The 10,692-nt window shown below is 40.1% G+C and overlaps 1 protein-coding gene across 1 annotated transcript in view; it reads right to left on the minus strand.

Moving 5' to 3' along the window:
* CWF19L2 (CWF19 like cell cycle control factor 2) overlaps positions 1–10,692 on the minus strand; it is a 153,996-nt gene that overhangs the window by 121,051 nt on the left and 22,253 nt on the right. Inside the window, exon 6 of the mRNA XM_040482858.1 lies at positions 6,502–6,595. Coding sequence (XP_040338792.1) covers positions 6,502–6,595 — 94 coding nt within the window. The remainder of the gene's footprint in view (positions 1–6,501; positions 6,596–10,692) is intronic.

Genomic DNA, 10,692 nt, shown 5'->3' on the forward strand with positions numbered 1-10,692 from the left:
AAAAAAAGCTCAGAGAAAAAGGAAGACTTTTATTCCTCTGTGTTGACATTTACCAAGGAACTCAAACAAGAAAAAAAACTTTTCAGGGCGCCTGGGTGGCTCAGTCAGTTAGGTATCAGGCTTTGGCTCTGGTCATGATCTCGCAGTTTGTGAGTTCGAGCCCCACGTCCGGCTCTGTGCTGACAGCACAGACCATGGAGCCTGCTTTGGATTCTATGTCTCCCGGTCTCTCGGCCCCTCCCATGCTCATGCTCTGTCTCTCTCTCTCTCTCTCTCAATAATAAATAAACGTTAAAAAAATTTTTTTCTCTAAAAAGAATAAACCTTTCAATGAATTCAGGTATGAGTAAGACTCACAATTTTAGAAATATTTATACAATAATATCATCTTTAGGGGCACCTGGGTGGCGTCCAACTTCAGCTCAGGTCATGATCTCATAGTTCGTGAGATCGAGCCCCACATCGGGCTCTGTGCTGACAGCTCGGAGCCTGGAGCCTGCTTCAGATCCTGTGTCTCCCTTTCTTTCTGCCCTTCCCCTATTCACACTCTGTCTCTCTCTCTCTCTCTCTCTCCTTCAAAAATATATAAACATTAAAAAAATTATTCAATAATATATCTTTAGTTGATTGTATGCTCTATTTCAATAGTCTTATTAAACTTATAGAGATGACAATAATGAAATATTTTAACAGTAAAAATCACCAAATATTTTAAAAACAAATAAAAAATACCAATTTGCAGCACCATCATGAAATTCATTCTAACAAATATTTAGTGAATATTTACTATAAATATGAAAATGAGTTAAACACAGTAGGAAGTAAAAAATAAATAAAACATAGTCGCTATCCTTTATGCAGAGATAAAGATATATCAAATAATTATAATAAACTCACGGTATACAACATATATACACCTATATCTGAGGTCAAAATGTAAGAGACTAAAAGTATATGCTTCCATCATAATTAAAGGTTATTCGGTATACGCAAAACACAACCAAATGAATCCAAGCTCTATTCCCATTTCTCATTTAAGACAAATATAAAAACAGTAACAAAGTATCAGGAGACCAAGATATTAACCTCACTGTTCCTATAAACTAGTTGTAAGATCTTAACCAAGTCAGTGACTGAATCGTTGCTTCTTCATATGTATTACAGGGCAGTTTTGATTTAAACTGCCTATGAAATTTCTTCCAACTCAGAAGATTCTAAAAGTCAAAAAACAGAGGGGAAAACATCCTGGAAAGAACAAAAATACATGAGAACAGTTTGTAAGCAAGAATGTCTACTAACTCCATGGTAACACATCCAGTCCTGTAGTGAGGAATCCAGAGCAACTCAACATGGGCCAGCAATCAGAAGACCTGGTCCCAGGACCACCCCTCTGACTAGAGGAACGACCCGGCCACTCTGAGCCTTACTCTGCTGTGCTGTAACACTCAGGACAATAACACCTACTTTGCTACCTTCACACGGTTGTTACGAAAATGAGCCCACGTGTAAATGTGCCGCAGGTACTTTAAAACTGTACAAATATTCCCACTGCTAAAATATGGTTAAAAATAATTTTGTATGAACGCTGAAAACAGTTTACTTACTTGTCCACTTAATTTTTTCTAAGGGGAAAAGATCAAAACAAATGAACTGATTTTTGAAAACATGGCACCTCAATCCCTACCAAAACGAACCGTTGAAAACTTCATTTTCCCAAAACATTTCATCATAAGGACAAGTATTTGCCACTGTCATCATTACTTTACTGTATCCCAGATATTTTGCTGGAAAATCTCCTCCCTGGATCCTCACAGCACCCACCTAAGACCGGCCACCATGTTCCCGGGGTGATGGCACCAACAAGGAAAGTGATAAACTTCCTGTGCGGGTCCAAGGAGTAGGACACGCAGGTGCTGAGCAGTCCTAGCTGGTTGGCCCCGCACTGAGAGGTACACCTGTTCCAGTGCACCTGGCGCCACACCGCGCTCCCATGAAGGTGCCCTGGGCACCTTGCCCGAGACCTGCTGCAGTGGGCGGGGCTGGGCGCTTCTCTAGACTCACAAATATGGTGGTATGGGAAGCTCCCTTTCTAGCTGGCCTTGAAGGTCCGCTCAAAGGCAGCACCGACAACCTCTGATTCTGGACTTCCTGTGGGATTCCCCCTGGTTTCCATTTGTATTCTACCCACGCTGCCCTGGATGCCTTGAGAGGTCACTTCTGCCTTTCCAGTGGCAAAACTGTGTGCTACCTCTTAAAAACAAAAGCCACAGTAAATGCATCTCAGCTGGGTATTGACAACCTCTCTCTACCAGAAAAGGATGCAGAGCTGTAAGAGAAGATAACGTGAGTGCATACTTGCCTCAGTTCACTGATGAAGATTCTGAAGGAAGTGACTCCTGACCAGCCCAAGCCAGAAAACTGATCCAGAATCAAAGCTTAAGTATCAGGGTCAGGCCTTATTGCTATCTTCAGCAACAGGTGCTGTCTGATCAATTCTCAAGCAAGACTGGCTTCAAAAGTGAATGGGAAATGTGGTTTATTACGATTACGCCTAGGTGGATTTTCCAAATGATTTGTGAAGCTATTTCTAGACGATGTGAAACTAAGGAGCCTTCTGTCCAGGTTTTATAGTTATTTGCCTTAAGAATTTACTGGAGCTTGTCAATTTCACAAATACTTATTTCTGAAAACAACTTTTACTGCAAATTTAGGTTGATTAAGAGGTGATGTCCCATGAATGTTCTGATATAAAGATGCACCGTTTTTAAAAAATAGAGTTGTATTTAACATTGACTACTATTATTCCTACACAGAATGGGTATTATGTAAAGACTGAGAAACCCTTTTTTTTCTTACATAAAATACAGGTACATACATATTCTGTAGGTAATATTCAATAAGTTAACTGGATAATATACCATTTCCTTTCTATTTTCATTTCCAAACTGAGCTTAACTGGCTAATAATGGAAGGAATGATAAAACATCAAACATTCACCAAGATGCTGTTTTTCATATTTTGTTTCACATAGCACTTTGGCTCAGCGGCCTGTCACGTTATTCACTCGGGAAAGGTATTGTACTAGCTACTGGGGATAAAAGGTAAACAAAACAGCCACCCTATCAGCACAGAGCTCATAATCTCATTACAGATGAGATGGACATTCAAACAACCACATGAGTCCATGTAAAATTGCTACCGTAACAGTAAGGGTCTTGAAGGGGACACAGAGCTAGCACACACAGCAGGGAACAGCCCTGGTCCGGGGGTCAGGAACAGCCTCGCAGAGGATGTCACAGCAGTGATGTGACAGAGGAGTAGGGGCTCTTTAGGTAATGGAGGGGAAACCTGAAGGCCCTGAGGCCCTTCAATGAAGGCTGCAGGAACTGCACCAGTGGCCAGAAAGCAGAGGGTGCAAGGAATCACTGGCCTCCAGAAGGGTGTTTGTTCTTACCCCAAGAACAATGGGAAGCCCTTGAAGAATGTTACAGGAGGAGGCCTATGACAGGATTGGTTTTACTTCTGTAGGACCTGCTTATGGTCATCTTGGGGAGCATGGGCTACAGGGGTAGCAAGCAGATCACCGAAGAGCAGGCAAGAGCAGAATCAAGAGATAGCACAGCCAAGTAAGTGGTCGTGCAGAGAAAGGCAGACTTGGTTCAGGTACAGATGACAAACTTTTTTTAATTCTTTCCGTCTTATACTACATAAAGGACATTCCCCTTTAAAAATATTTTGAGCAAGAAAATTCTGATTAGCTTTATACTTTTGAGATGCAAAATCTGGTTCCATACGCAAGGGTGAAGCCTTGGCAACTAACACCACCACAAAAACTCTTACTTTCTACCCCTAAAGAATGGGACCTGATGACTTAATACCATATTGAATCAGCCTAGGGTTTTTATTGTGTGCGGGTACATCCTTATGCGACTATCTTTCTTAACTTCAGGATTTGCCAATTTGGCAGAAAATTAAATGCATGAACTTGACACCAAGTTAAACTGGCTGGTTTCAAATAGTTTTTTTTTTTCTTTTTTTCCAAATACAAAATACATGCTTACTCTAGAAAAAAATTCAGGCATAGATGTATGACCAAATAGAGGATGAAAGTACACTTCTGTCTCCAGCTCTGAGAGGCACAGAACAGCATGCTGGGAAGTGAGCGGGCTCTGGAGCCAAACTATCTGGATTCAAACTGTGGTTTGGATACTTACTAGCCATGAACTTGAGGAATTTACTTAACCTCTTACTGTAAAACAGGGATTAAAAACCAGGGCTGTAACTCTTGACTACAGAGAACACAATGATGGTCACCAGAGGGGAGGTGAGTGGGGCGGGGGATGGGGGAAACAGGTGACAGGGGATTAAGGATGCACTTGCAGTGATGAGCACAGGGTGATGTACCCAAGTGTTGAATCACTATATTGTACACCTGAAACTAGTATTACTCTGCATGTGAGGCAAGTGAATTTAAATAAAAACTTTATTAAAAATGAGTAAACTGGACTCAGAGAAGTCAAGAAACAAACATTCCCCAAATCACAAAGCAGTAAGTGGAAATGCCAAAATTCCAATCTCAAGCAGCCTAACTCCAAAATCTGAGTCCTTAACTCTAACACTATGTGACCAACAAACACAACTCCCTAATGTTAAAGTTACAACACTTTTAGGTGCCTAACCATTTCAGCCTTACCACTGGTCTAAACAGAATGACTATACTATCTGCATATGTGGTAAAATCCGCAGATCATTTAAAACTTAATTTTAACTCCAGGGTGCCTGGGTGTCTCAGGAGGTTAAGCATCTCACTTCTGCTCAGGTCATGATCTCATTGCTTTTGAGTTCCAGCCCCGCAATGGGCTCTGTGCTGACAGCTCAGAGCCTGGAACCTGCTTCGGATTCTGTGTCTCCCTCTCTCTCTGCTCCTCCCCTGCTTGCGCGCTTTCTCTCTCTCTCTCTCTCTCAAAAATAAATACACATTAAAAAACGTTTTTAATTTAATTTCAACTCTGGGATCTGAACGTCTGACGGAGAGAAGCTTTCTGTCATTTTTCTTCCTTCTAAATAATACAGGAAAGGGGAGCAGTGAAAGCATATATGAAGAGGAAAGAAAAAGGCTTTCCAAAAGCTTCATATTAGGTCGTTTTTCTCCTAGCGTCTTTGATTATGCTGTTTCAACTGAAAGATACCACGTAAGGTAGAACTTTGAGTCTCCCACACTCAAGAAGTTAAGAACCTATTGACTGCAAAAAACCCAAAGATTAAGTCTGTCAATTCTAAGTTTTCCCCAGAGATGAATTTATTGACTGCCCTCTGACAAGAGTGCTGGTAAAAGCCTGGATCATAAAATTAGCCCGACACAGTAATGGTTGAGGAAGCTAACTTACTGCCCTACGCTTTCACTTTTAAGTGTCTAAAAAAAAAAAGTATCTCAAAGAGATTCCTGTGTGACTACACTTCCTATGATATAACCCAGCAGAGACATTTCTACCAGTGCTGAAAGGCAATAAAGAAAATGCTACAATTACTAATAACTTCAGCAAAACTGCTAAAGAAAAAAATACAAATGAAACTGGAAGGGGGCTCTAGGGACATCTCTACATAAAATATAAGAAAAATTTTTATGAATGGCCACAATAAAAATAAAAGATATAACAAAAAGCAGGAACGTATTCTGGTAAATCACTAAGATGAAAAGATAAAACCCTAACTTACAATGCCACTATCTGTATGCTGGGTTAATTGTATTTGAATGAACTTTTCAGGGAGGTGTCAATGAACACTTAATTGGCATATAAATATTTTTAAAATTATGGTATCAAGTGTGATTATGTGACACTTAAATATTTTGTCTCCATCTGTTGGAAAATAACAGCACTATCCAAGGTAAATAACAAGTTTTATGAATGCTGGCAAAGTAGGAATTTCCAAAGAACATATGAAATCACATCTTTAATATTTATACGTTATTTTCATAAAAGTTCAGACATACCGCTTTTTTACATTTTGTTACAGGATGTAACAACCCAAAGCATTATTATATCCTCACAAAATCATACTTTGTATTAATCCATTCAAAACAGACACTGAAATATGAAAACATTATCAAGTATAAAAATACAGATTTAATCAATTTCCTCCCCAACATATATAATTAACATAATCAATCTTTCCAGGTACTAAATTTAAACAAGGCCTCAAAAGACCGCACACATTTTATTTACTTTGTCCTATGTAATCTGAACCTTCAATAATAATCCATAGAGGCTCATAATATGAAACCACCAGATTCCACATCAGATGATCAGTAAACTTACAGTTGTTTTTCAAATACAGAAATAAGCACAGATAATTACAGACTTAAAACCACCTCACCACACAGAAACACGCAATATTTAAATAATCAGATCTTCCCAATCTACCGACAAACTCTGGTCGTTCCCTTAGGAATACCAAGTTACAAGAAACGCCTGTGTGGCTACAACCAAAATGTAGAGATACCTTTAGTAACTGATGACACGTTACAGTCTTCTGGGGGAAGACCTGTACCACCATCTTTCCAGTATGGATTCAGTTCTCTTTCCAGCAGTCTGGACTAGAACAAAACGTTTTCAGAGGTCATAATTTTTTTAAAAAGCCGCCACAAAATACATTAATCAATAATATATGAGACTCAGTTAACAACTGTAAACCTGGACAAATAATTAAAACAATCCTAAGACACACTCTTCTGCAACTTGCAAAAATAATGCCTAAATTAACATTCGTCCAATGCTTCCAATGAACGCCTACTATGAATCAAAACTGTGGTAGATGCAGAAGATATAATAATCTGCCTAACTCGTCCCTGGCTAGATTAGGAGATAGTGAGGAACGGAGACAATGAACAAGTAACTGACAAGTGTTTTGAGGACGAAGTGCAGAGTGCTATAGCCACACATTACTTAAACCCCTCTCACACTGGCAAATCAAAGACTTCCTAGAGGAAGTAGTACATGCAGTCTGAGACCTAAAGAGGAGCAGGGATTAGCCAAATCCTCTTTTGTGGGGGAAGAAGGCACAGAGATGCTCCAGCGAGGAGTAGCAGCATATTTATAAAACCCTAGAGGAAACAGAAAACATAACACTTCCAAGGAACTTAAAATAATTGAGACTGTCTAAAACCTAGAAGCATAAGTGAGTAGTGATAAGACATTAGGTTGTAGAATAACCAGGGACAAGGGCCACGTGAGCCAGTTGAAACTGCTACTGGGCTCTCATAGTAGGGCGGTGGTGAATCATGGAAGTGATTGGCTTTGAATTACACAAAGAGCAAACTGGGTTCAGAGTAAAGAGTACAGGAAAGCAAGATCAGAGGCAGGAATCCAGTCAGACAACTGTGGTAATAATCAGCAAAGAGATGACAGTAGCCCTGTCGCAAACCAAGTGCCTTGTGCGTCCCAAGCACGGTGGCGGGCCCTGGGGCTGCAATGAAGAAGCCAGAGTCCTTTCCCTCAAAGAAAGGACCGTCTGGAGAAAGGAGAGAGACAATTAAGCAATTCCAATACAGGAAGCGCTATGAAGGTAAAGGGTGCTATAGAACCACATACAAGGGGTACCTGACTTGACCTGAGGAGGCCAGAAAATGTTTCCCAGGACTAACAACAACAATTATTAGAATTAAAAATGGCAACTAGATGGAGAAGAATGAAGAGAGTTCAATGTCAGTTTCTAGTAATATGAGCCAACCATATTATTGAAAACAAAAAAAGGTGAATAAAACTTTTTTAAAGCTTTTAAAATACATTCATGAGTTGACAAAAAAAGTAGAGAATCTTCAAAGTACAAAATTTAAGTTCAAGGTTAACGTGGCAGGATAGGCAAAAACATAAGAATTTGACTTCTTAGAGTAGTTTGTACCAAAAAAATAATAAAAATTTAAAAAAGATTCTGAGGGCGCCTGGGTGGCTCTGTTGGTTGGGCGTCTGACTTCAGCTCAGGTCATGGTCTCATGGTTGGTGGGTTCGAGCCCCACGTTGGGCTCTGTGCTGACAGCTCGGAGCCTGGAGCCTGCTTCTGATTCTGTGTCTCCCTCTCGCTCGGCCCCTACCTCAACTCATGGTCTGTTTCTCTCTGTCTCAAAAATAAATTAACATAAAAAATTAAAAAAAAAAAAAAAAGATTCTGTCACCTCCCTTGTTAGACTACTACAAAATCTCAAAGCATCTAAAATCAAGGTGTTTCTTCCAGTGGTCTTGTTCAGACACTCAAAGATCCACATCAAAGTCTCAAAAGAATACAAAAGGCTGACAGCATGAAGCCTGCTTAGGATATTCTGTCTCCTGCTCTGTCTGCCCCTCCCCCACTTGCTCTCTATCTCTCTCTCAAAATAAATAAAAATAAACTTAAAAAAAAAAAAAAAAAAAAACAAGAGAGGCACCTGGGGGGCTCAGTAGGTTAAGCATCCAACTTCGGCTCAGGTCATGATCTCAACGGTTTGTGGGTTTGAGCCCCACATCGAGCTCTGTGCTGACAGCTCAGAGCCTACTTGGGATTCTCTCTCTTGCTCTCTCTGTCCCTCCTCCAGTCACACTCTCTCTTTCTCTCTCAAAACAAATAAATATTAAAAAGAAAAAACAATGAAATGCCATCTCTCACTATTAATTAGTATGACGAAAATTTACAAGTCTGACAATACAGATGCTAAGGACCGTAAAGAAACGCACACTGTCAGGGCAGCATAAGCGACCATCTACACAAGACAGGTGAGTACCTTATAACCTGGCAACAACTCTTCTAGGTGTGCACCAAGGAGAAGTCCACACAAGGACCTTCGTCTAGCACTGTGTGTAACACTGAAAAACAGCAACCAGTGCCAATGTCCACAGATAACCACAAGAAACGGACAGCTACAGAATGGCACAGTTAGATGACGAAAGACTGCACGGTGATTTGAAGGAATGAACCAAAATATGAATCAATCTCTAAAACACACTCAGGCCTTCAAGTCAAAATGGCCTATAAAGGTTCCATTCACTCATCACAACCTCCCTGCTCAGGACAAACAGAAAGGAAACATAAAATATAAAACATACTTCAGTTCAAGACAAGATAAATACCTCCACGGACCAGAAAGGTAATGCAAAGTGGAAACCCAGGCCTTACTGGGCTCTATGTGCAGGCAGAAAGCAACAGCCCTTCCTCAGTTTGTGTAAGATAATAAACACTATGAGTGCCGCAGTGAGATGGGGACGGAGCCAGCTTCAGCACACAAAGCTCAGGACTGGGGTGGGACACCTCCTGCTGGCAAAAGAAGGCTGAAAAGTGGGTATTTGTCTGTACAATGCTCTACAGACGAGGTCTACAGATAGATGCCACAGGTCTACAGCGTATAGCACAGTGCAGGCAGAGGCAGCCCAGAGGACAAAGACAGAGCCTTGAGCATTTGTTTTCACACTTTTTTGTGACCTTCACCCAAAGAGAGATTGTATGTGTGTGTTTATACAAAGTCTGTGTGTGTGTGTGTGTGTGTGTGTGTGTGTGTCCAAAACAAAGGTTTTAGGAAACAAAATGTATATTTATTACATGTAAAACTGCTGACATTTGATATTTTAAGTGCTGACTGCAATACGTCAATTACATGACCCACTTTTGAAGAACACCAGGCTGGAACACCAAAGAAATGACATCCTCAAAAACAAGAAAAGACATAAAATCAACATGCTTCACACTGAAGCTTCCGTTCAGGACCATCATTTTAGACTCCTTCCCACTGTCTTCATGTTATCCAGACTCTCATTACTAGAGTCAACATCTGATTCTAAGACAAGGGCCTTTTTTTTCCTCAAAATAAACCAAATGTTTATCACATGTTAAGAATATAATCATGTGCAGAGAACAGCAAACTCAGACTGATGTGCAGGTGTTTGAAAACTGGCTGTTGTCACTCAATAGTCTAGATGATCTACTTGTGCTCCCAACAGTCTGAATTGTTACCTAAACAAAAATCAGAAACTACTACAGGCTTTAAACATCCGAACTAAATCCAAGGATTTACAGAGCAGCAAGGTAAGTTCACAGGGAAAGGAATAATAAATCTTCTATACTTTCAAATATATCAAAAAAAAAAAAAAAAGGCACTACACACGGAGTTCTCTTCTAGCTGCTAAGGAAGATATAAACAACACAGTTACTCAAGAAGTATATAATCTCATAAGGGAAATCAGAGAAAACTACTAAATCACAGTACTTTACAGAAATCTACAAGTACTATAAAGTAAAGGAACAAAGTGCTATGGAAACATAAAGACAGAAGAGATTTATTTCAGTTAAGGGAAACAAGAAAAATTTCATAGTACATATCAAGTTAGGCCTTAAAGGATAAACAAGATGCAGACTTATAGACTTTCTAATTCATTTAGAAAGAACCAGATGAGGGGTGCCTGTGTAGCTTGGTCGGTTATGCATCTGACTCTTGATCTTGCCTCAGGTATGATCTCATAGTTCGTGAGATCGACTCCCACATCAGGCTCTGAGCTGACACTGCGGAGCCTGCTTGGGATTCTCTCTCCCCCTCTCTCTCTCTCTCAAAAATAAATAAACTTAGAAAGAAAGAAATAAAGAAACAAAGGAAGGAAAGAAGGAAGGAAGGGAGGGAGGGAGGGAAGAAGGAAGGAAGGAAGGAAGGAAGGAAGGAAGGAAGGAAGGAAGGAA

This window comes from Herpailurus yagouaroundi, unplaced genomic scaffold, assembly GCF_014898765.1.
Source record: "Herpailurus yagouaroundi ecotype Mexico unplaced genomic scaffold, PumYag 161, whole genome shotgun sequence".
In the NCBI taxonomy this organism is placed as follows: Eukaryota; Metazoa; Chordata; class Mammalia; order Carnivora; family Felidae; genus Herpailurus; species Herpailurus yagouaroundi.